The following is a 26,524-nucleotide window of genomic DNA, read 5'->3' on the forward strand; positions in this document are numbered from 1 at the left end:
TTTATTTTTCTCACAATTTTCCTATATTAACTTCACATTTTGTTTCTTTGTACACAGTGTTTTCATCTTCTGAAATGCCCTCTCTGCTTGCCCTAAGCTTGGTTAAATCTTAGGCTTAGGACCAATTTCTGTCTGTCTTATGTCATCATAAGCAGTACATGCTTTTGAGGAATGAGGACCCTAAAATCTTGTCCTAATTGTATTTGAACCAAGTATTGTGCTAAAGTAACAATATAGATAGCAATCACTAAAGGGCTCAAATTAAGAAACGAACTTCTGTGGCTAATGTTGTGGCATAGCCAGTTGAGCCTCCATCAATGACCCTGGCAATCCATATGGGTGCTGGTTCAAGTCCTCGCTGCTCCAGGTCTAATCTAGCACACTGCTAATGCAGCTGGGAAGTTCTTGGGCCCCCACACCTATGTGGGAGACCTAGATGGAGTTCCAGGTTCCTCACTTTGGCCAGGTGCAGTCTTGGCTGTTGTGACTATTTGGGGAATGAAGTAGCGGATGAAAAATCTCTCTTATTCTCTCCCTGTAACTCTGCCTTTCAAATCAATAAAGAAATCTTAAAAAAAAAAAAAAAAAAAAAAAAAAAAAAAAAAAAAAGAACTTCCCAGACCTGGGATCATTGAGGATGAGAAATTGACTCTTGAAGGAAGAAAGGCCAACATAAAAAGAGAGTATACTATAGACTGGAAGAAGCTTTGTCTTTTCTAGCTGCATTGAATTTTCCCCTCCTTGTAACTTCCTAGTGACTGGAGTCATGTTTATATAAGTGTGGCAGTGTATTGCTGGCATATTACAGCTGGATTAAGACATTTGTGACCAGAAGCCCTATTATTTCTTATCTCCAAAGCAGGGAGATTCGAAGTAGCCAGTCTCTGAGCTGTTGAAGGTCCTTGTTACCTTCAGTTAGGAGATAATGTTGCTTGCTCCAGAATGTAAATCAGTACACTGCATTTTTGCATCAAGAAAGTCTTACTTCTATAAAAGGATCAGTGTACTTGATTGATTTATATTCTGTCACAAGCTTCTTATTTTATCACAGACAGGTAACAAACCATTCCCCAGGCAACACTGATCTTTGGACCACACTTGCAGTAGAATTGCTGTAGTGGGAGACATTCACACTTTTTTGTATTGTAAAAAAAATTTTACATTTTGACCCAGTGTTATATATATACATACACATTCATAGCTGAGACAAGTTTTACAAAATGTATATGACATACTCTGATATTTTCTATTATTTTATGTATTTCTCTAAAAACACTGATTGTGACTTAAATATTTTAAAGAAGCTGCTCTCCAGCATCTGGTGTATTGCTGGACCCTTAGTAGTTACTCAGGAAATAGCAGAAGTTTTAACAGTGACTAAGTCTTATGAGAATTCAGTCTTCTTAATACTTGGTTTGTTTTTAAACATTATTTCATCAATACTTAGATGTCTGTGGCATTTTACAGTGAATGTAGAGTGGATTATATGAGATTTGAGACAGCCAGAAAATATGGTAATAAGTACTGCTGCTACCTAAAGGGCAGAGATGGGTAGGAATGATGGGTGGCCAACAAAAGCAGTCTTAGCTTTTCTTGGCACCTTGGCAGTGTTTGGTGTGAAGCCCTGGTTGAGATATCAAGACCAGCTTGATTGGCTGCAAACTTCAGTTTTTGCTTTTTTACTTCTTAGTCTTTGCTCTGTGATTCAAGTCATCTAATCTTTTTCTCTTTGGGAGATTCAGAAAGATGTCAAAGAGTGAGGGTAGGGGATATTCTCCATTTTCTCATCCTTTTAACTCATTTTCAGCACTGTCTGGATTTTACTTTTGATCATAACTGTTTGATTAAAACTAGAGGTCTTTTTAAAATTTTAAAATTTGTTTATTTGAGAGTCAGAGAGTGCATATGGGGGTATTCCCATCTGCTGGTTCACTCTCCCAAATGCCCCCAATAGCTGGGACTGGAGCCAGGAGCTCAGAATGCAATCCAGGTTTTCCATGTGGTGGCAGAAACTCCATTTGAGCTATCACCATCTCCTGAGGTCTGCACTGATGGGAACCTTGAGTCAGAAGCTGGAGCCAGGAATTGAACCTAGGCACTCTGATGTGGGATGTGGAGTAAATGACCTCTCCTTAAAGCTGGAGTTCTTAGTGTTTGTCATGTTTACACTCTTAAAAAATATTTTTTCTTCTTATGAGAACTAATTTTTCTTTTGTATTCTTAGTTATTTTATTACAGTCTCTTTTGAAGTATAACAGTTTTAAAAGGTTATATTTTGGCTTAGATCTAAACATATAGATTCCATAAATAACTTCTTTAGTTATTGAATATTTTAACTATCAGTGAGTTTGTTGGTGTTTGTTTTGTTTATTTTGGTCACTTGCGAACAAAGAAGGAATGGTGAATTCAGTCAATCTGGCCTTCATTTTATGTAATCTCTGTTGAGATTTCTTCAATGGCAAAATGCAGCAGAATGTCTCACCAAAAATTTAGCACATTAAATTTCACATACATTCAGGTTGGATATATATCCTTTGCTTTCTCATTTCTAGGAGAAAATGCCCTTTATCTTCTCTTTGACTTTTGCAGAATGTGTGCGATTATAGAAACTAAACTAGTAATGAAAACAATGCTAAAATATTATTTACCACTAGGCATTATTTGACAGTGTAACATATAATTGAGTTAATAAAAATAGAATTCATTGTTGTCCTTTGACATTATCAGAGAAAATTGTCACTTATTTGAACTGTTCTCAAAAATCAAATAAGAACATAAAAGTTATGTTTTTAAAAAGTATATTCTTTCTCCTTGTTACAACTTCGGTAACATCATGTTGTTCCTGTACTTTTCCTCCCTTTGTCGACTCAATTTGCCAAGTCTTGTCATTCTACCTTTGCAGTGTCTCTTGTATCTGCCTCCTCCATTCCATGTCTCTGTCCTAGATCTGACCTTCATCATCTTTCCCTAAGATCATTACATTAGATAACTATAGTGTTTTTCCTATCTCCGGTCTCTAAAGGTGATGCTTGCTAGATTGTATCACATAGCTGCTTTTTCAGAACCCAGCTGTAACTCTCTGCTACCTCTAGAGCAAACTAAATGCTTTAGTCTGACATTCAAGGCCTTCTGTTATCTCTTACAAGATTCTCTTTTCAAACTTCACTGCCTAGTAGATCCTTGTTCATTCTCTTTAGTGACTAATCCTCTTTTTTTTTTTTTTTTTTCCTGACAGGCAGAGAGGACAGTGAGAGAGAGAGAGAGGTCTTCCTTTGCCGTTGGTTCACCCTCCAATGGCCGCCGCGGCCGGTGCGCTGCAGCCGGCGCACCGAGCTGATCTGATGGCAGGAGCCAGGTGCTTTTCCTGGTCTCCCATGGGGTGCAGGGCCCAAGCACCTGGGCCATCCTCCACTGCACTCCCTGGCCACAGCAGAGAGCTGGCCTGGAAGAGGGGCAACCGGGACAGAATCCGGTGCCCCGACCAGGACTAGAACCCGGTGTGCTGGCGCCGCAAGGCGGAGGATTAGCCTACTAAGCCGCGGCGCATTAGTGACTAATCCTCAAGGCTTCTTTTACACATAGCCTACCTTTACAATTTAAGTTTCCTAGTGGTTTATATTGAAATTCAAAGAATGATAATGTTCTGCAGGTATGAGGAAATCCAAGGGATTCCTAGCCTTCTCTTTAACCATGGTCTCAGTTAGTTTGATGGTACATTTTTGTTCAATTAGCTACCTTACTAGAAGGACATAGTTAATGGCCGTTGATCCATGTGAGAGTGATGGTGTGGTTCAGAGACTCTTCCCTGTCACTACAGTTTTAGACACAGGACCCAGAATGGAGGATACAGTATAAAAAGTTGCATGTGAAAACATTGTTTCTAAATGCATAGATTTAAAACTGCAGACTAGTGTTTGACCAAGTATAGATAGAGAAAAGTGAAAATAATAAATGTGATTTTTTTTTAAATTTTTTTTTTTTGACAGGCAGAGTGGACAGTGAGAGAGAGAGAGAGACAGAGAGAAAGGTCTTCCTTTGCTGTTGGTTCACCCTCCAATGGCCGCCGCGGCCGGCGCGCTGCGGCCGGCGCACCGCGCTGATCCGATGGCAGGAGCCAGGTGCTTTTCCTGGTCTCCCATGGGGTGCAGGGCCCAAGCACCTGGGCCATCCTCCACTGCACTCCCGGGCCACAGCAGAGAGCTGGCCTGGAAGAGGGGCAGCCGGGACAGAATCCGGCGCCCCAACTGGGACTAGAACCTGGTGTGCCGGCGCCGCTAGGCGGAGGATTAGCCTAGTGAGCCGTGGCGCCGGCCTAATAAATGTGATTTTTAGAGAAAAAATGGTTTGGTAACTTAAGATAATGGCAGAGACATAGAAGTGATAAGTACCAAGAAATCAAAAAGTGTTAGTATTTAATATGAATTGTGACTAGAATCAATGCAAATTGGGGTGGTTTTGGAGTTTCACATAGGTGAACAAAGAAAGGCCTTTAACTTAGAGTTGTCCCTTACTCAACTTTTAGGATTAGGTGTTCATTTTCTGCTCATCTAATAATAGTGAACTGATAGAATGAAGAAGAGCATGGAAAGAAATGATAGAAAACATTTTAAAGTTGTAATTAAATTTTATCAATGTATTTTTCTATTCAAATTGTACTTTTTACAACTGAAAGTCTTATTTATGTTTAATTGGGCTCCTGAGGTTTTTATTTGGTCACACAGTCTTGCCAAATATTCACACCAAAAGTTGTGTGTACCCCTGATTTATCCTATCTACAGGAATCCCTATATTTGTACACACATAGGCACAGCTGGTACATACCTAGCCATTCTGCCTCTTGTGTTGAATTTCTTTACTACCTGCTCCATTTTCCTGATCAGAGTTTGTCAGAGCATGAAAGAAATGAGTCTCATGAAATGTTATATATCTTTTCATTGTAACCAAAAATTCAATGGTGTATTCTGCCACAAACAGAAATGTATCATTTGTTCCCAGCTGTCTATATAGCATGGTCAAGGCCACCCTCTCTCCTAATGTCTATGTGTCTGTTTGTCTTTCTTTTAATATATATGTTTAAAAGGCATAACAAAAGAGAAGGAGAGACAGAGATAATTGACTGCTGGTTTACTCATTAAAGATGAGTAAATATAGCTTCAACAGCCAAGTTTGGGCCAAGCCAAAGTCAGAGCCAGGAACTCCTTCCTGGTCTCCCACATGGGTGGCAGGGCCCACGTACTTGGCCCATCTTCTGCTGCTTTCCCAGGCACATTAGCAAGAAGCTGGTTCAGAAGTGGACTGAAACGTCAATGATTACTACAGTATGGGTTATGGGTGTTGAGAGTAACAGCTTAAGCCACTGTAGCACAATGCTGGCCCCAACTTTTAAAACAGATACCTCTTCTTTCTTCACATTATGATCATTGCATAAATCCCATACTCTGTAATATTAAATCTCTGGCTTCAAGAAAAAACAGTATATATGTGTATGTATATAATGTCTACATTTGAAATGAATGCGTAATGTTTTTTAAAAATTATAAAAAGAAAAAAAAACTCTGATTCCAAGGAGAGTGTTTGATGTAGTGGTTAAGACATCTCTTGGGATGTTTACATCAGATATTGGAGTGCCTGGGTTTGAATCCTGGCTCTGCTTTCAATTCCAACTTCCTGCTAATGCATACTCTGGGAGACAGTGGTAATGACTTAAGGGGTTGAGTCCCTGCCACTTACATGGATTGAATTCTGGACTTTTGACTTTGGCCTGACCCAGCCCTGGCTGTTGCAGGCGCTTGGGGAGTGAACCAGTGATGGAAGACCTCTGGTTCTTTCTCTCATTCTTTGTCTTTTTTATTTTCAAAAAAAAAAAAAAAAAAAAAAAGACTTACATATTTATTTCTTTAAAAAGCAGAAAAACAGAAAAAAGATCTTTCCTCTGCTGATTCACTCCCCTAAAAGGCCACAATAGCCAGGGCTGACCAGGCTGAAGCCAGGAACCTGGAGCCCGGAACTGCATCCAGATCTATGTGAGTGGCAGGGGCCAATCTACTTGGGTCATCATTCACTGCCTTCCCAGGCACGTTAGTCGGAAGCTGCATCAGAAGGAGAGGAGTTAGGACTTGAACTGGCACTCCAGTATGGGGTGGCAGTGTTGCAGGTGGCAGCTTAACCTGCTCTACCACAACACCAATCCCCTCTCTACCTTTTAAATATGAAAAAAAAATTGATTGGTTCCCCAGATGCCCACAACAGCCAGGGCTGTGCCAGGTTGAGGCCAGAAGATGGGAATTCATTCTGGTTCTCTGCATGAGTCTGCATTGGTCTCAGGGATTCAAGGACTTGTGCTGTCACCAGCTGTCTCCCAACGTGCATGCGTTAGCAGGAGATAGACTCAGAAGCTTCTTCCAGGTCTCCCATGTGGGTGCAGGGGCCCAAGCACTCAGGCCCTCCTCCGCTGCCTTCCCAGGCCATAACAGAGACCTGGATTGGAAGAGGAACATCTGGGCCATGAACCCCCACTGTTATGGGATACCAGCAGTACAGGTGGAGGCTTAGCCCACTACACCACAGCCCTGGTCCTGCCAAGTGGTGTCTTTAACTGCTCCATCAAATGACCACCCCCATGACTTATATATATGTTAATGCTGTCTTAGCAGCAGAAGAATGTTAAAGCTCTTATTCTTACTGTTCATTCTTTCGATATATAGGAGCCCTAATATTTAAAACCAAATGATACAATTTATTTATTTAATGAAAATTTGAGGGTCCGGTGCCGTGGCGCACTAGGTTGATCCTCCGCCTGCGGCGCCGACATTGCATATGGGCACTGGTTGTAGTTCCAGTTGCTCCTCTTCCAGTCCAGCTCTCTTCTGTGGCCTGGGAAGGCGGTGGAGGATGGCCCAAGTGCTTGGGCCCTGTACCCGCATGGGAGACCAGGAGGAGGCACCGACTCCTGGCTTTGCATCTGCGCGGCTCCGGCTGTTGCAGCTACTTGGGGAGTGAACCAACAGAGGGAAGACCTTTCTTTCTGTTTCTCTCACTGTCTATAACTTTGCCTGTCAAATAAATAAAAATCTTTAAAAAAAAAAAAGAAAATTAAAAAAAAATACTGTTCATTTACACTCAGTATCTTGAACGTTCAACATAGGTATTCAAGATTATTTAAAATTAACCCTGTTAGCAAGGAAAGCAGTTTAGGACTTTTTAATTATTATTTTCATTTTCTTTTAAAGATTTGTTTATTATTTGAAAGGCAGGGGTTAGGAAGAGAGAGTGGGAGAGATCTTCCATCCACTGATTTAATCCCCAAATGACTACAACAGCTAGGCTGAAGCCAGGAACTCCATCCAGGTCTCCCATGAGGATATAGCAGGGCCCCATGCATTTCAGCCATCATCTGCTGCCTTCCCAGGTGCATTAGCAGGAAACTAGATCAGAAGCAAAGCAGGCTGGATGTAAACCAGCACTCCAGTATGGGACACTGGTCACACAAACAGCAGCTTAACCCACTCTGCCACAATACCTGTCCCAAGTTTTGTCTTTGTAACTGTATAACTTGTTTTATTGTTGATGATGAAAATAAGTGAAATTTTGTTGTTTTTTTTTTTATTTCAGAGAAAAGATACATTTACTGAAGCATAGCATTCATTGTGAAAATAGGAAAGTAAAAATTATTCATCATGCCTGCTGTGGCTTCAGTTCCTAAAGAACTCTACCTCAGTTCTTCACTTAAAGACCTCAATAAGAAGACAGAAGTTAAACCAGAGAAAATAAGCACTAAGAGGTATTTATCCTTTGCTAGTTTGATTGAATTCTACATTAATTTTCAGCTCATTTCCTTATTACTCAAGTTAAATGAATAGTTTATTTGAAAATTGACACCACCGCATGAATAAGGTAGACCTTCTTACAGAAATTAACTGTCTTACCAGAATATATGTATTTTTGCTAATATGCGTATTGTCTGCTCTCTGTATAGTATTCCAGATCATAAGAGGCAAAGAATATGAGTTCTACGGAAATTCTGCCAGAATTCATTGTTTTTTCACAAAAGTATAAAAATAATCTTAGAGATCACTTTCATTTTTGTGTATTACACATAAGATATGATGCTAGCATACTCTTTAAGAGGAGACAGATGCATTTTTTTGTTCAGTTGTCAACAAAGTATTCATTAATATTTGCCACTTTCATAGACTTTTTTTTTTTTTTTTTTTTTTTTTTAATTTGAAATCAGAGAAAAGGAAAGGCAGAGAGAGAGGGAGAGAGAGAGGTTTTGCATCCACTGGTTAACTCCCCAGTTGGCTGCAACGGCTGGAGCTGAGCTGATTTGAAGCCAGAAGCCAGGAGCTTCCTTCGGGCCTCCCATATGGGTGTAGGGGCCCAAGGATTTGGGCTGTGTTCTGCTTTTCCAAGACGTAGCAGAGAGCTGGATCAGAACTGGAGCAGCCGGGACTCGAACCAGCACCCATATGGGATGCTGGCACTGCAGGCAGCAGCTTTACCCACTATGCCACAGTGCCGGCCCTGAATTTCATAGATTTTTTAACCTGATGATTTGTTTTGTGCATTTTGATTTTTGAAGGCATATATGTATGTGTGTGTGTGTGTGTGTGTGTGTATGTATATATAGATAGATAGATTTATTTATTTGAAAGTCAGAGTTACACAGAGAGAAGGAGAGACAGAGAGAGAAAGGTCTTCCATCCGCAGGTTCACTGCCCAGATGGCCACAACGGCCGGAGCTGTGCCTATATGAAGCCAGGAGCTTCTTCCAGGTCTCCCACACACGTGCAGGGGCCCAAGGACTTGGACCATCTTGTACTGCTTACCCAGGCCATAGCAGAAAGCTGGATGGGAAGTGGAGTAGCCGGGGCTCGAACTGGCTCCCATATGGGATGCTGGCACTGCAGGCAGCTTTACCCACTACACCACAGCGCCGGCCCTGGCATGCATATATTTTTAATCTTTTATACATTTTCATTTTATTTGAAAGGTAGAGAGACAGAGTGGGGAGGAAAAGAGTCAGAGAGAGAGATCTTCATTCCATTGATTTGTTCCCCAGATGCCCACAACAGCCAGGGCTGTGCCAGGATGAGGCCAGAAGATGGGAATTCATTCTGGTTCTCTGCATGAGTCTGCATTGGTCTCAGGGATCCAAGGACTTATGCTGTCACCAGCTGCCTTCCAGCGTGCATGCGTTAGCAGGAGATAGACTCAGAAGCAGACCTGGGAGTTGAACTCACTCTCCAACATGGGGTGTAGGCATCCTAAGTGTCATCTTACCCACGCACCAAACCCCTCCTTCCCCGCCCCACCTGCCACAGAAGGCATATATTCTATCTTCCTGCTGAAGTGGCAGCTAGAGATGATACCTTCCTGATAGAGATTACAAAACCCATCCTGAGATAAAGTCTAATGGTGATGGACATACACTTTTGGAAAAGCAGAGACTAGTGGGCCGGCGCCATGGTGTAGTAGGTTAATTCTTTGTCTCTGGTGGTAGTATCCCATATGGGCACTGGTTCGAGTCTCAGCTGCTTCAATTCCAATTTAGCTCCCTGCTAATGGCCTGGGAAAGCAGTGGAAGATGGCCCAAGTGCTTGGACCCCTCCACCCATATGAGAGACCAAGAAGCAGCTCCTGGCTTTGAATCAGCCCAGCTCCAGCTGTTACGGCCATTTCGGGGAGTGAACCAGTGGATGGATGACCCCTCTCTCTCTTTCTCACTGTCTATAAATCTGCCTCTCAAATAAATAAACCTTTTAAAAAAGAGAATATAATTTTGCTAAAAATGGGATATCATTAAAATAACCTGCTAGTTTTATTTCTGATAAAGACAAGAGACAGTATGAGAACTTTTCCTCTGAATTTATTTTGCTAACCAAGGGGAATATTTAGAGATAAGTAAGTAGCCATATTTATTAATAGAGTTGGAAATAAGAATTTTAGAAAGAAAGGTAGTCCTACAAAAATGGCCTAAATGAAAGTTCTCTGTGAGTGAGATCCCAGTGGAAAGAATGGGCCCTCAAAGAAGGAGGTAGCTTTCTCTGAAGGGAGGAGAGAACTTCCATTTTGAATATGGCCTTGTCTAAATAAGGTCAGAGTTTGTGGACTCAAGAGGCTTCCATAGCCTTGGCAGCTCATGACAAGAGCCTCTAGTGATTATTGACGTCATAAATAAGAGTGTCAATTGTTAAATTAACAGCAGAAGTCACTGTGCACTTCCCATGTAGGATGTCAGTCCTTAATGTGTTGTACTATATAAATTAACGGTAAAACTAGTGTTTAAACAGTACTTTTTTTTTTTTTTTTTTTTTTTTTTTTTGGACAGGCAGAGTGGACAGTGAGAGAGAGACAGAGATAAAGATCTTCCTTTTTGCCGTTGGTTCACCCTCCAATGGCTGCCGCGGCCGGCGCACCGCGCTGATCCGATGGCAGGAGCCAGGTACTTCTCCTGGTCTCCCATGGGGTGCAGGGCCCAAGGACTTGGGCCATCCTCCACTGCACTCCCTGGCCACAGCAGAGAGCTGGCCTGGAAGAGGGGTAACCGGGACAGAAACTGGCGCCCCGACTGGGACTAGAACCCAGTGTGCCGGCGCCGCAAGGCAGAGGATTAGCCTAGTGAGCCGCGGCACCGGCTTAAACAATACTTTATACTTCGTGTTTCTGTGTGGGTGCAATCTGTTTAAATCTTTACTTAGTATATACTATATTGATCTTCTGTATATAAAGATAATTAAAAATGAATCTTAATTTAGAATGGGATGGGAGAGGGAGTAGGAGATGGGATGGTTTGCGAATGGGAGGGTGGTTATGGGGGAAAAACTGCTATAATCCAAAAGTTGTACTTTCGAAATTTATATTTATTAAATGAAAATTTTCTTAAAAAAAAGGAAAGGTAGTTCTAGCTAGCCATATTCCCCAGACTTGAGGGAAGCAGATTTTAGAGGTCAGCAGAAAAGTAGATGTTCCACGACTGGAGATAAATAGGAGGTTCTGAAAAAAATTATATGTATGATCTCAAATGAACCAATGAAGAGGAATCTAAAGAAAACTGTGATTGCATAGAGATATTTTAATTAGTAATTTTCTAAAGAAAGTATGCACAAGGTTCAAGGAAAACACATCACAGATGACAAGAGAGAGGTAGAAACTTTAAAGGAAGTCACAAAGAAAAATCCTATAATGAACTGATATTTCTAAACACGACTAAAGACAAAATGGGATTTTACAAAAATTAAGAGATCTTTTTTGAGGGGCAGGAATAGTTAAGAGGGGAATTGGCCTACTTCTTGGGTTGTAATGTCTGTTGGGTGACAGAGAAAATAACCAGAATTCCTGTTGAATGATTTTCACATATGAAACAATAAGAAAAGAAAAGCTGTCTTTAAGCTTCCCCAAGCTTTGGGGAAGCTTAAAGACAGGAAAGTCTTTAAAGTGAGATCTAAAGTCATTCCTTTCTAGCAGTGTCTGTTTATCTCTAAAACTACCTTCATCCCAGAGGAAGTGATATGTGTAAATTGGTTGAGTCCAAATTTATGTCTAATTTTGTATTCTAAAGCAGTATAACCTAAATCATAAAATTCACTTTGTTAATTATCTGTGGACTTTATTAATACATGATGTATATTTTTTCCAGCTGTCAAGTATTTTCATTTTTTCTCTAATTTTTAAGTTACGTACACAGTGCCCAGAAGATCTTCAAGGCAGCAGAAGAATGCAGGTTAGATCGTGACGAGGAAAGGGCTTATGTACTATATATGAAATTTGTGACTGTTTATAATCTCATCAAAAAAAGACCTGATTTCAAACAGCAGCAGGTACTTCTTATTTTGTGCTTTTATTTGTTATTTTTGCATAATGGAATTACTAACTTCCTCTAAAAGATGATACCAGTACAATTTAGATCACATTATACAGCATCAAGTTCAAACTTTTATATAGATAGAAAAACCAAACTAAAAATAGTTTCATTATTTGCAAGTGTGTGTGTGTACTTGTACACACACTGTTAAGTTCTCTGGGATTAGAGCGACATACAGACTCATAATTTGCATTCTGTTGTAGTAGTCACTGCTAGAACAAATGGAAAGATTGAGCTTACATAAGCATTCAGTAAGCCAACTTTTTTATTGTATTTCTAAAATGGAAGGGCTAGTTACTTGTGTTTTTATGTGACAGCTTTCTATACTTGATTGATATTATAGCCTTATTAAAGGTTTGTTTATAAAATTAATATTAATCGCTTTCAAGATATATTTATTTTGTTGTTGTTGTTGTTATTGTTCTTGTATCTAATCCTTTAAACAGATGCTGTTCCTTGCTGAAGCCATGGGAAAGGAGGGAGGGCAAGGATGGTAAATGATTAGAGAAAACTGATGACTAGGATGAGTGTTGGTAGAGAAAATGATTGCATTTCTCTTGTACCAGAAACAGGCAGAAGAAGGATGTGGAGGCTGCATTAGGAACAGGGAAGAATGTTGTGTTGGTTATTTCACCTTTACTTAGAAATAGTATTACTATTGGACATTCATAACTAACCCCTGTCTATAGATTTCTTACATGATAGAGAAGCCATTCTTGAAATATTATGAGTTTCCTTTGTTCTCTGATGGTAGAATGGTCTTGTTTCATTTAAATTGACTTCAGAAATAATGAAACTTTCTCTTACTTTTAATTAACACCCACCCTCCTCCACTAGTCTGACTGATAGTTTGTTTTGTTTGTTAAAGGATGACTTGAACATTTTGCTTAATGGTGGTAAATCATCACTGTTGTTTCTTCTCAGCAGCAAAATTATACTACTGATAACTACTGGGGTTTAGATCCAGCTTTGGGAAGAGAGAGAGAGAGAGATTGATTGATTGATTTAGCATATGGAGGCTCACCCATTCATGTGTCCACAAATGACTGGATTAGTCCTGCCCTGGGAGAAACATCATTTAACATTCTTTGGCATAATTATTTGCAGATAAGAGACAGTCTTGTCTTGTCTAAATTCAAACAAATTTTTACATGTTCTTAGAAATCTGTTCAAGTAGAACTGTTTAAAAGAAAGTATATACTAAGATCAGCATTTTTAAAATATTGGAAATTTGGATAACCAGTTTTTTTTTTTTTTTTTTTTTTTTTTTTTTTTTTTTTTTTTGTCTTTTGGTTTTTTTGACAGGCAGAGTGGACAGTGAGAGAGAGAGACAGAGAGAAAGGTCTTCCTTTGCCGTTGGTTCACCCTCCAATGGCCGCCGCGGCCAGCGCACCGCGCTGATCCGATGGCAGGAGCCAGGTACTTCTCCTGGTCTCCCATGGGGTGCAGGGCCCAAGGACTTGGGCCATCCTCCACTGCACTCCCTGGCCACAGCAGAGAGCTGGCCTGGAAGAGGGGCAACCGGGACAGAATCCAGCACCCTGACCGGGACTAGAATCCGGTGTGCTGGCGCTGCAAGGCGGAGGATTAGCCTAGTGAGCCGCGCGCTGGCCGCAGTTTTTTTGTTTTTAAGATATATTTATGTATTTGAAAGGCAGAGTTACAGAGAGGCAGAGGCAGAGAGAGGTCTTCCATCTGTTGGTTCACTTCTCAAATGGCTGCAACAGCTAGAGCTGGACCAATCCGAAGTCAAGAGCAAGGAACTTCTTCCAGGTCTCCCACGCTGGTGCAGGGGCCCAAGCACTTGGCCATCTTCCACTGCTTTCCCAGGCCATAACAGAGAGCTGGATTGGAAGTGGAGCAGCTGGGACTTTAACCCATGCCCATTTGGGATGCCAGCACTGCAGAGGGTGGCTTAGCCTGCTTAGCCACAGCACCAGCCTCATAACCAGTTGTTTTGATGTTTGTTTTGTCTGTTGTGGCAGGTTTTGTCTGTGTTTTTAATGTATTTGCTTACTTTCTGTTTTATTTTTAGAAGTTAGGAGTCTTTTAGTTTATTTAGGTTGAGAATATTTCTATAGCTTAGTTTCCTGTTTGAGAAGGTTGGGAATAAATTTTTAATGAAGAGATTTTTAGATTTCTACAGAGTATCTGTTAGGTGTCCAAAAGGAATATTTAGTGAAAGTGGCCAAAGTTGAGGTGAGGAAGCCTCTGCAAAGGCTCAGGTAACCCAGGCTGTTCTTCATATGCTGCAGCAGTTCAGTTCCTCGTTTCCAGCAAAAGGATGATTTCAGTTTGCTCTGTCCAGGATATCTCATCTGCACTTTGTTAGAACTGTTTTTGTTTTGTTTTGTTTTGTTTTTGTTTGCTTGTTTTGTTTGGTTCAGTCTCTGTTCTTCAGATATTTAATGTATTGAATTTACAAACAAGATATTTTCTGATTTTTACTTTTTTAAGATTTATTATTTGGAAGGCAGACTGACAGAGACAAGGAGAGATAGACTTTCCATGTGCTATTTCACTCCCCAAATGACAGTAAATCATTGAGCTGATTTTACTAACTACTGTCAGATCAAATCAACCTTGATTTGAAAATTTCTGAATATAGTAGTGTTTTTTTGATCATTATGCGTGTTTTGTGCCAAACCTTTGTTTTTAAGATTGGTTTTCTATTTGGTTTCTAGTTATTCAAGGTTTCCTGAAGTTTAAAACTTGCTTTAAGGGTTAAAAGTGTTTCGTCCGTAGCCAATGGCAGGAAAAATAGTTTATATCACGTAAACAAACTAACAAACAGAAAAACCCATGTTTATCTATACAGAATTTGCTTTACTGCTTCTGAGTCTAGAGGAAGAAAAACTAGGTACATATTTGGAAAAAATATATTTTGTTCTTGAAAGCTTTGTTCTTTTTGATGCTTATTCATAAATAGTAAGAATGGTATTCCCATTTCTTCTTAGTATCTTATAAATAAGTAAAATAGGCTATCTAGTGGATTTTCTTTTAGCATACTAATAGTATGAAGAGATACTTTTGTAACATTTGCATTCCTTGTAGATTCATGTAGATGACGAGTTTAAAAAAATACTTAAACCATGTTTTTCATCTGAACTTGCCAGGACTTAATGTTTTTGGTATTAGTGCTATGTGCAATGCCCAGTACTAACAGAGCCGGATGATTTTCCTATAATTTTAGGACTACTTTCATTCAATACTTGGACCTGCAAACATCAAGAAAGCTATTGAAGAAGCCGAAAGACTCTCTGAAAGCCTTAAACTAAGGTACATATATTATGATGAAATTTTTAAAGGAATGTAAATTTAGAAGACAAAACTAACACTTAGAATTTTCCCACTTAAATCTTAATGACGCATAATATCTCAGTTCCTGAAATTAGTCTTATATATATTAACTGAGACACAAAAATTAAAATTAATATTGTATCATTTATTTTATCTCATGTGTTGTCATTGTTTTCTATTAAAATTTTTTAAATGTTTGGAATAGTAGATTGTTAAGGAAAGCATTGGTAGAATAGAAGAGAACTTAGGTTAAAATTTTTTTTTTTTTTTGGTAATTTACAATATTTCTAACAGTATTCCTCAGAAAAATTTATTTTTTCGTATGCCCCATGTTGTATTGTGCTACTGGATACTGATCTTGTGGGAATGAATTATTTACTGTTACTTTTGATTTGTATGGAGTTGGAGAAGTTACTTTAAAAAAAAAGTATTTCTGATACTTGCTGTGAGTAGCTTACAAGACTTATAAAATAATTACAAATTAAAAGCGGTGTATTTGAATATTTACTGATTAGTCATTCTTTTTTTTTTTAACTTTTATTTAATGAATATAAATTTCCAAAGTACAGAATATGGATTACAATGGCTTCCCCCCCATAACGTCCCTCCAACCCGCAACCCTCCCCTTATCCACTCCCTCTCCCCTTCCATTCACATCAAGATTCATTTTTGATTCTCTTTATATACAGAAGATCAGTTTAGCATACATTAAGTAAAGATTTCAACAGTTTGCTCCCACACAGAAACATAAAGTGAAAAATACTGTTTGAGTACTAGTTATAGCATTAAATCTCAATGTACAGCACACTAAGGACAAAGATCCTACATGAGGAGTAAGTGCACAGTGACTCCTGTTGTTGACTTAACAAATTGATACTCTTGTTTATGGCTTCAGTAATCGCCCTAGGCTCTTGTCATGAGCTGCCAAGGCTATGGAAGCCCCCTGAGTGCACTGACTCTGATCATATTTAGACAAGGCCATGGTCAAAGTGGAAGTTCTCTCCTCCCTTCAGAGAAAGGTACCTCCTTCTTTGATGACCCATTCTTTCCACTGGGATCTCACTCGTGGAGATCTTTCATTTAGGTTTTTTTTTTTCCCCCAGAGTGTCTTGGCTTTCCATGCCTGAAATACTCTCATGGGCATTTCAGCCGGATCTGCATGCCTTAAGGGCTGATTATGAGGCCAGAGTGCTGTTAGGACATTTGCCATTCTATGGGTCTGCTATGTATCTCACTTCCCATGTTGGATCATTCTCTCCCTTTTTGATTCTATCAGCTAGTATTTGCAGACACTATTCTTGTTTATGTGATCCCTTTGGTTCTTAGTCCTATCATTATGATCAATTGTGAACAGAAATTGATCACTGGGACTAGTGAGATGGCATTGGTACATGCCACCTCGATGGGTGATTAGTCATTCTTTAAATTTACATTGTGATCATGTAGATCTTGGTAGATAAATTTTCTGCCCATACTTACAGCATGAAAATTATTAATGGGTAAGTCCAAAAACATTCCTAGTAATATGGTACAGGAGGAGAAAACAGTAGAATTGGTTTCAGGTGCTACAAGGTGCCACAGTTTAATTAGTGGAAAAGAGCAAACCAGAGACTTAAAATGCAAATAACAGGCAGAAGAGAACAACCATAAGATTTAATCAGGTTGACATTTGTGCACTAGTTTGAACTTTTTTTTTTTTACCTGAGTGTTACATATGCCACTTGTCTTTAAAAAAAAAAAAATATATATATATATTTGACAGAGTTAGACAGTGAGAGAGAGAGAGAAAGATCTTCCTTTTTCCGTTGGTTCACCCCCCAAGTGGCTGCCACAGCTGGCGCACTGCGCCAATCCGAAGCCAGGAGCCAGGTGCTTCCTCTTGGTCTCCCATGTGGGTGCAGGGCCCAAGGACCTGGGCCATCCTCCACTGCATTCCTGGGCCACAGCAGAGAGCAGTTGGGACAGAACCAGTGCCCCAACCGGGACTAGAACCCGGGGTGCCGGCACTGCAGGCAAAGGATTAGCCTAGTGAGCTGCGGCGCCGGCCAAAAATATTCTTTTTAAAACAAATAAAGTTTGAAATATTTTTGAAGGCCAAAGATAAGAAAAATCTAAGTTGAGGTGGTAGAATTATAGATGGTACTTCTGTTTTAAAACATTTACTATTGATGTTTTACTGTGTTTGCAATAAAAGAGGAAAAGCTTGTGGTAAATTAAACACATAATGATTCACATATAATTTATCCAGGAGGATGAATGTTTTTATAACTCCTCTTAAAGTTTATTTTAGAGGCTGAGAGAAAGAGCTCCAGTTCACCGATCCAGTCCCCACAATCCCCAAATGCTCACAACAGCTAACACTAGGAGCCAGAAACTCAATCTAGGTCTCTCATGTGGGTGGCAGAAATCCAATTACTTAGTCATCACCACGTCTCCCATGGTCTGCATTAAGAGGAAGCTAGAATTAAGAGTGGGAGTAGGACTCAAACTCAAGAGCTTCCATGTGGAATGCAGGGGTCTCAACCTATATCTTAACTGGCAGCCTAACATCTGCCTCTACAACTATTTTTAATCCCCATAACTGTAAACTGGTCACAGGGCACAAGGAACCTTGATTATAGGATTTCTGAATACTTGGAGTACATTAGAGCTTGACTTTGAAATGTATTTTATTACATGTGCTTCTTTTAGACAAATTGCAGTGTTCATATAAAGACAGTTGTTTTTTTTTTTTTTGCTGTCTGTAGCATCAGAATATTCACATAATTACAATGACATTACAATGACAGATCCTTCTCCTTTTTTTTTTTTTTTTTTTTAAAGATTAATTTATTTGGAAGTCAGAGTTACACAGAGAAGGAAAGGCAGAGAGAGAGGCCTTCCACCCACCAGTTCACTCCCCAACTGGCTGCAATAGCCGGAGCTGCACCAGTCCGAAGCCAGGAGCTTCTTCTTGGTCTCCCACGTGGGTGCAGGGGCCCAAGGACCTGGGCCATCCTCCACTGCTTTTCTAGGCCACAGCAGAGAGTTGGATTGGAAGTGCAGCAGCCAGGACCCATATGGGATGCCAGCACTGCAGGCAGCAGCCCTACCCACTACGCCATAGTGCCGGCCCCAACAGATTCTTCTTGAAGCAAACATACTTTTCTGTAATGACAATGCTTTTTGTTTCACAAAAACAATTCTTGGAGTAGGTATTGTAGCACAGCGGGTTCAGCTGGTTTTTGGGATGCCTACATGCTATATCCTACATGCCTGATTCAGGTCCTGGCTGTTCCGTATTTCCATTTCAGCTTTCTCCTAATGTGCCTGGAAGGAGCAGATGATGGCCCAAGTACTTGGATTTCTGCCACTCACATGGGAGACCCAAATGGAGTCTCTCTTGACTTCAGCCTAGCCCTAGCTGTTGTGGGCATTTGGGTGATTTACCCAGCAGATGGAAGATCTTTGTGTGTGTGTCTCTCTCTTTCTGTCTCTCTCTCTCTGTGTCACTCTGCCTTTCAAATATATAAACAAATCTTGTACAAAAAAAAAAAAAAAAAGGACTCTCAACTTATAGAGTTAGTGAGAAAATGATTGTTTTGTTACTTACTTTCATGGCCCATCTTTAAATTTATTGAGATTCCTGTTTCTGAATGACTTCTGGGATCCTTTCTAATCACAAACTTTTAGAATGTACCTTGAATTTTTCATTTGGTGTAGATTACTTTGCAACCTGATGGGGAGAACCTTTTTACCCTATATGACTTGCCCCATATGTTTTGTTTCTTAACTGTTGACTTTTAGAGCAGTTCTGTATTTAACATATCTTCACATGTGTCCTAATATCGAATAAGTCAATCACAGAGTTGTTTTCTTCCTTTAAGTCTGTGAAATCTGTTCCTGGTTAGGATTTCTCTCTGTCAGGATGGCAGTCTGAGAAAGGGCATTGGAAATATGATCTCTACAATCTGTGATTTTAAGGTGATAGTCTTGAACATCTTGAGGTAAATTTTCTGCTACACACTGTAGTCATCTGGCATCACAGTTTGTGTAGGATGCTCCACTCCAAGAGCAGACATAGTTTCAGATTCCCAAAAAACACTTTGGCAAAAATGCCTGATATGTGGCTAGGAAAGAGACTTCACCATCACCTGCCATTAGGGCCTGCCTTTCAAATATGCATTCACTTGCCCATTTCTTTCACATTCATGTTAGGATTCTCGTGGATTCAATTTTAACTAAGTCTAGAGACATCAGAATCCTACAGAAAGAGATTAGATGGGCCATAAAGGAAACAGAAGCCAGAAATCAGTGTCAGATGGAGAGCCTGCCTTCACCTGACTTCAGGTTACCAACTAGTGGAGCAGTATCAGCTCTGTTTCAAGGGGTTTGCAGAGACCATAGAAGTGGAACAAAAGGCATGATACAAAGGGTAAGGTGTGGTTATAAGAAAAAAAAAAAAAAAAACAGGAAAAAGAATCTTGAAGATTCATTTCTGCCCTCAAATTGGATTCAGGTTGACTGTGCTTGCTTCTTAGGGCAGACAGTTCCCATACTGTTGCAGTGTAGATACTACCAGAGAAGAGATAGAGCAGTGGGCAAGTGTGTGGAGCCAGGCTCCTCCCTGGGTTTGAGCCCCAGTTTTTTCACTTACTAATTATGTGATCTGGCAAGTTACTTAGCTTCCTTCTGCCTCAGTTTCCTCATCTATAAGTGGGATATGAGTAAAACCTACCTCACAGGGTTTTTGAATACATTGAGCAAATTAACACAATGTATAAATACTTATATTGGTGCCTGGCATGTAGTAAATAAAAGTGTCATTATTTCTGTTATTAACAATGTAAGCATTCTTTTTAATTTTTTTTTAAGATTATGTATTTGAAAAGCAGCGTTACACAGAGAGAGGGAAAGAGAGAGATCTTCCGTCTATTGGGTCCCCAAATGGCTGCAATGGTGAGGGCTGGGCCAGATGGAAGCCAGGAGCTTCTTCCGAGTCTTTCATGTGAATGCAGGGGTCCAAGAACATGGGCCATCTTCCGCTGCTTTCCCAGGTGCATTAGCAGAGAGCTGGATTGGAAGTGGAGCAGCTGGAACTCAAACTTGTGCCCATATAGGATGCTGGCATTGCTGGCTGCGGTTTTATTACCCATTAAACTATAATGCCACCCCTGAGCATTCTTGTTGTATGAAACCTTTTTTTCTCTGCTTGAAATGCATAGCAACAAAGAAAAACTGTCTTTCTAACACTAATGATTTGTGTTGAAAGTGCTAAGTAAAAGAATTGTATAAATTTTTTGTTTAAAGTCTAATTTTTGTTTTATAATGGAGAAATAGGTACTGGCAAATGAGATAACCTGAAAAACTTGCAGTTGGTATTTCTGTTGGTGTAACAAGATGGTGCTTACGGCTTTTAAAATTTTTATTTATTACTTTTATTTGTTTAAAAGAGTAAACAAGGGAAATTGACAGATCTTCCATTTGCTAGTTAATTCTTCAAATGCCCTCAATGGCTAGGCCAAAGCTAGGAGCCTGGAACTCAATCTGGGTCTCCTACATGGGTGACAGGGTCCCAAATTTTTGAACTATTACTGTTTTTTCCCAGGGTGTTCATTAGTAGGAAGCTGGAATTGGAAGCGGATCCAGAACTCAAACCAGGCCCTATATATAATAAGGGAACACCTGTTCCAACCAGTATCTTAACCACTATACCAGATGACCATCCATTGCTTGCTATTCTGTCACCAAGTTTTCACACAGTGCAATAGAGACAAGGAAAATGAATACACCCATAAATATGGTCCTATTAGTGATTTCCAAATCCATTTTTCACTGGATATTGCCTGGGGTTATATAATATGGTGAAACATCTGGTTTTATAAAATCTTATATAAAATTATCCCTAACTTTTTTTTTTTAAGATTTTATTTATTTGAAAAGCAGAGCAGAGAGACAGATAGAAAGGTCTTCCATCTTCTGGTTCACTCCCCAAATGGCCACAGTGGTAGAGCTGAGTCAATACAAAGCCAGGAGCCAGGAGCTTCTTCTGGGTCTTCCACATTGGTGCAAGGGCCCGAGCACTTGGGTTGTCTTCCACTGCTTTGCAGGCCATAGCAGAGAGCTGAATCGGAAGAGGAACAGCCAGGACTTGAACCAACACCTATATAAGATGCCAGTGCTACAGGTGGAAGCTTCACCTGCTATGCCACAATGCTGACCCCATCCCTAACTTTTATATCCATTTTATTTTAGCATGGTGATTTTTATAAAAATAAGAGTTGTACTGTTCCCCTGCTTAAAGGCTTATAATTTATATTGAAATATTTTCTAATTTCCCTTATGATTTCTTCTTTGACCTATGTGTGGTTTAGAAGTTGTTTAATTTCCAGATATGTGGGATTTTCCTAAGTGTCTGATTTATGATTTAATTTCATCATGGCCAAAGATATTCAGTCCTTTTAAATATGTGAATTCTTGGGGCTGGCACTGTGGCGCAGCAGGTTAATGCCTGACCTGAAGCATCAGCATCCCATATGGGCGCCGTTTTGAGACCCAGCTGCTCCACTTCCAATCCAGCTCTCTGCTGTGACCTGGGAAAGCAGTAGAAGATGGCCCAAGTCCTTGGGCCCCTGCACCCACGTGGGAAACCCAGAAGCTCCTGTCTTCGGATCGACACAGCAACAGTTGTTGTGGCCAGTTGGGGAGTGAACCATCGGATGGAAGACTTCTCTCTTTCTGCCTCTCCTCTGTGTAATTCTTCAAATAAATAAATAAATCTTTAAAAAAATAAATATGTGAATTCTTGTTTTATGGCTTGGTATGGCTTGTGGTCTATCTTGGTGAATGTACTGTGTACACTTGGAAGTATAGTTATTGAGCCAGGTGTTCTCTACATATTAGATCCGTGGTTGATGGTGCTGTATAGATCTTTGCTGACTTTGCTAATTTTTATTGAGTTGTAACAGTTACTGAGAGAAGAGTGTTGAAATCTGTAGCTGTCTTTGTTTCTTTAATTCTTCAGCTTTTGCTTCATATTTTAAAAGTCTGACTTGAGGCATGGCTGTTTTGGACTGTTAATGAATTGACATCTTTATTCTTATTGTCTCTCTTTACCTCTGGAAATATTCTGTATCATGAAGTCTGAAGGCCACTCCAGTCTTATGCTTATTCTTATTTTGTTTTCATCCTTTTCCTTTTACTTCCGTCTGTCTATAGCCAAAGTACATTGCACTTAGCATATAACGGGGCCTTACTTTTTCGTCCATTCTGATATATTTTTTTAAGATTTATTTATTTATTTGAAAGGCAGAATTACAGAGAGTCAGAGGCGGGGCGGGGGGGGATCTTCCATCACTGGTTCACTACCCAGTTGGCCACAGCAGCCAGAGCTGCACCAGTCCGAAGCCAGTAGCCAGGAACTTCTTCCAGGTCTCCCACGTGGGTGCAGGGGCCCAAGGACTTGGGCCATCTTCCACTGCTTTTCCAGGCCATAGCAGAGAGCTGGATCAGAAATAGAGCAGCCAGGACTAGAACTGGTGCTCATATGGGATGCCAACAGTGCAGGTGGCGGCTTTACCTGCTATGCCAGTGCACTAGCCCCATTCTGATAGTTTTTGCCTATTATGAAATCATCCATTCATGTTTAATGTATTATTGATATGATTGGACTGTCATTTCATTTGTTTTCCTTTGTGTTATCTGTTTTTCATTAGTTTCCTGTCTTTATTGGAGTTACTTTTTGTTAAATCCCATGTTATCTTTTTTTTTTTTTTAAATTAAGATTTTGTTTGTTTATTTGAAAGGAAGACTTGCAGAGAGAGGGAGAGAGAGAAAATTTCCCTTTACTGGTTCACTCCCCAAATGACCACAATGGTGGGGACTGGGCCAGACTGAAGCTAGGGTTCTGGAACTTCATCTAGGTCTCCCATGTTGGTGCAGTGGACCCAAAGACTTGGACCATCTTTTGCTTTCCCACACACATTAGCAGAGAAGATCAGAAATAGAGCAGCTAGGACTCAGACCAGCTGCTGGCATCGCAGGTCATGGCTTAACCCATTGTGCCATTATACTCACCCCCTTCTACTGTCTTTGAATGGTACCTTTAAGTTTTTGAAAAATAGGCTCTCTAGGGATATTTCTCTCCTCCCACCGCAGTCTGTGTGTGTGTGTGTGTGTGTGTACTTCAAAAAGTGTGGAAAATAAACTTCTTAATTCTATTTTTATGTACTTTCATATATATATCTTCAACTATTAGTACCATACCTCTTCCTATAAAATATGAAAACTTTGGAGAGTGGGCATTTAGCCCAGCAACTAAGATGCCCACATCCAGCAACAGAATGTGTATATTCAATTCCTAGCTTCAGCTCCTAACTCTAGCTTCCCCACCAATGCAGATCCTGGGAAGCAGCAATAATGGCTCAAGTAACTGGGTTCCTGCCACCCATGTGGGAGACCTAGATAGTGTCCCCAGTTCTCATCTCTGGCCCTGGCCTGGCCTCAGCTATTTAGGATGGGGGCAGGTTGAAGCTCTCTCATTCTCTGCCTTTTAAAGTAAAAAAGCCTTGCAACCATGTAAGTCTGCTTATGACTTTTTAATCCTTATCAGTTGTCAACGTATGTTATATCCATGTATATTAGCACCTTCACCCAAAATAGGATTATAGTATTTGCTTTAAATGGGCATTTGTGGTTTAAAGAAATTAAGAGAAAATTACCTTTCATATTCACTCTCTGGTACCTTCAGTTTTTCTTGGACATAGTTTTCTATCTAGAATTATTTCCTATAGCCTGAAGAACTTTATTTTGTATTGCTGATTGTGCAGGCCTATTGAGAACAAGTTCTTTATTTTTTTTATTTGAAAATATCTTTATTTCATTTTCTTTCTTATGAAATGGTAACTTTAAATAATAACTCATCAGATATTAGTATCTATATTACAGATACATGATTTTTGGTGATCTTTGAAAAATGATTTATTTATTTGAAAGGGAAAGTCAAACAGAGAATGAAAGATATTCCATTTGCTGGTTTACTCTCCAAATGCCCATAACAGCTGGGTCTGGGACAGATGAAAGTCAGGAGTCAGGAGTTCCATCTGAGCCTCTGATGTGGGTGACAGAATGCAAGTACCTGGGCCATTATCTGCTGCCTCCCAGGTGTATGGATCAGAAGCTGGGTCAGAAACAAAAGAGCCAGGACTCAAACTGACATTCTAATATGGGATGAAGGGATCCCAAGTAGCTGCTTAATCTGCTTGTCACAACTCCCACCCCTTATTTTCATTCTTAGGGAGGTTTTCATAATATTTCGGATTCTAGGTTGACAGGGTTTTTTCCATTTAGTATCTTTTAGTAGATTTTATTATTTATTTATTAATTTTGGATGCAGAGTTACAGAGAGAGGCAGAGAAAAAGAGGTCTTCCATCCACTGGTTTACTACTCCGGCTACAACAGCCGGAGCTGGGCCAATCCAAAGCCAGGAGCCAGGAGCTTCTTTCCTTCTGAATCCCCTACACGGGTGCAGGGACTGAAGCACTTGGGCCATCCTCTGCTGTTTTCCAAGGCCATAAGCAGAGAGCTAGATCAGAAGAGGCGCAGCCAGGACATGAACTGGTGCCTGTATGGAATGTTGGTGCTACAGGCGGAAGCTTAGCCTACTATGCCACATCACCAGCCTCCTCCTTTCAGTATTTTAAACATATGCTGTAACCTCTTCTGGCTTCCATTATTTATGTTTCTCATGTGGAAATACATGTAAGATTGTTCATGTCATAGTGGCAGTACCATATTACTAGGAATGCTTTTGGATTTACCCATTACTAATTTTCATGCTGTTAAGTATGGGCAGAATCTAGTCACTCCGATATGGAATGCAGACTCCCAGGTGGCAGCTTCATCTTCTGTGCCATGATGCCTGCCTGGTGTCATTTTTTTCTTACTTAGGATTTTCTCTTTGGCTTGTGACTTGGGATGATTTTCTTTGTATTTTCCTGTTCTGGATTTACTGAGCTCTCTGCATCTATAAATTGATATCATCTATCAAATTGTGGTAGCTTTTTGCTATTGTTTTGTGAAATATCTTTTTCTGCCTCATTTTTGTTTTCTTGGGGTACTCCAGCTATGCATCCAGGGGATGTTTTGATTTTTGCCTAGTGAATTCTTTTTTTTTTTTTTTTTTTTTAATTTTTTTTGACAGGCAGAGTGGACAGTGAGAGAGAGAGAGAGAGAGAGAGAGAGAAAGGTCTTCCTTTGCCGTTGGTTCACCCTCCAATGGCCGCCGCAGCCGGCACGCTGCGGCCGGCACACCGCGCTGATCCGATGGCAGGAGCCAGGTGCTTCTCCTGGTCTCCCGTGGGGTGCAGGGCCCAAGCACTTGGGCCATCCTCCACTGCACTCCCGGGCCACAGCAGAGAGCTGGCCTGGAAGAGGGGCAACCGGGACAGAATCCGGCGCCCCAACTGGGACTAGAACCTGGTGTGCCGTCGCCGCAAGGCGGAGGATTAGCCTAGTGAGCCGCCGCGCCGGCCCTGTCTAGTGAATTCTTAAGGCTGTGTTTGTTTTGGGTTTTTGGTTTTTTACTTTTTGAAAATTTTTGAGATAACATTTTTGATTTACTCTATGGTCAGAGCAGGAATATAGGGAAGAGCTATAAATAATAATCAAATAAATTCCCTTTCACTCATGTAAGTAAATTTTAAAATAGACACAGCTCATTAAAGCTAATAGTGTATCATTTATAACAATTTGACAAATATTTAAAACAATTCAACAAAATAATGTATTTGCAGGAAAACTGATACAAGCATCACAACCATTTTCATCTTGATTTTTTAGTTTTTTTTTTTTTTTTAATTTTAGCTCTCACAAATAAGGAAGAACATGTGGAGTTTGGGTTTCTCTGTCTAGCTTATATCACTCAATGTGAAGTCTTCTAGTTGGAACCATTTTGATGCAAATGATAGAATTTCATTCTTTTTTATAACTGAATAATATTCATTTGTGTGTGTGTGTATGTATACATGAGAGAGATTTTCTTCGCTTGATGATGGATACCTTGGTTGATTCTGTATTTTGGCTGTTGTGAACATGCTGCTGTAAACATGTTGGTGCAGGTATCTCTTTGATCTGATGGGTTCATGTCTTTTGGGTATATTCCCAGTAGTGGGATTGCTAGATCGTATGGCAGGTCTATTAGTAGTTTTTAAAGAAATCTCCACACTGTTTTCCACAATAGCTATACTAAGTTACATTCCCACCAACCTTGTATGAGTTCCCCTTTCTCTGGGTCCTCCTCAGCATTTGTTACTATTTGTCTTTTGGATAGTAGCCATTCTGACCAGGGGTGAGGTGATGCCTCATTGTGGTTTTGATTTGAG

General features: G+C 40.1%; 1 protein-coding gene across 1 annotated transcript in view; it reads left to right on the plus strand.

The window, feature by feature from the left end:
• Nucleotides 1-26,524, plus strand: part of USP8 (ubiquitin specific peptidase 8) — an 80,942-nt gene that overhangs the window by 6,273 nt on the left and 48,145 nt on the right. Inside the window, exons 2-4 of the mRNA XM_002717801.6 lie at nucleotides 7,612-7,780; nucleotides 11,675-11,819; nucleotides 15,057-15,142. Of these exons, the coding sequence (XP_002717847.2) occupies nucleotides 7,677-7,780; nucleotides 11,675-11,819; nucleotides 15,057-15,142 (335 nt within the window). The 5' untranslated portion in view covers nucleotides 7,612-7,676. The remainder of the gene's footprint in view (nucleotides 1-7,611; nucleotides 7,781-11,674; nucleotides 11,820-15,056; nucleotides 15,143-26,524) is intronic.

This window comes from Oryctolagus cuniculus, chromosome 12 (genome assembly GCF_051225735.1).
Source record: "Oryctolagus cuniculus isolate XC-2025 breed Fujian yellow rabbit chromosome 12, ASM5122573v1, whole genome shotgun sequence".
NCBI lineage: Eukaryota > Metazoa > Chordata > Mammalia > Lagomorpha > Leporidae > Oryctolagus > Oryctolagus cuniculus.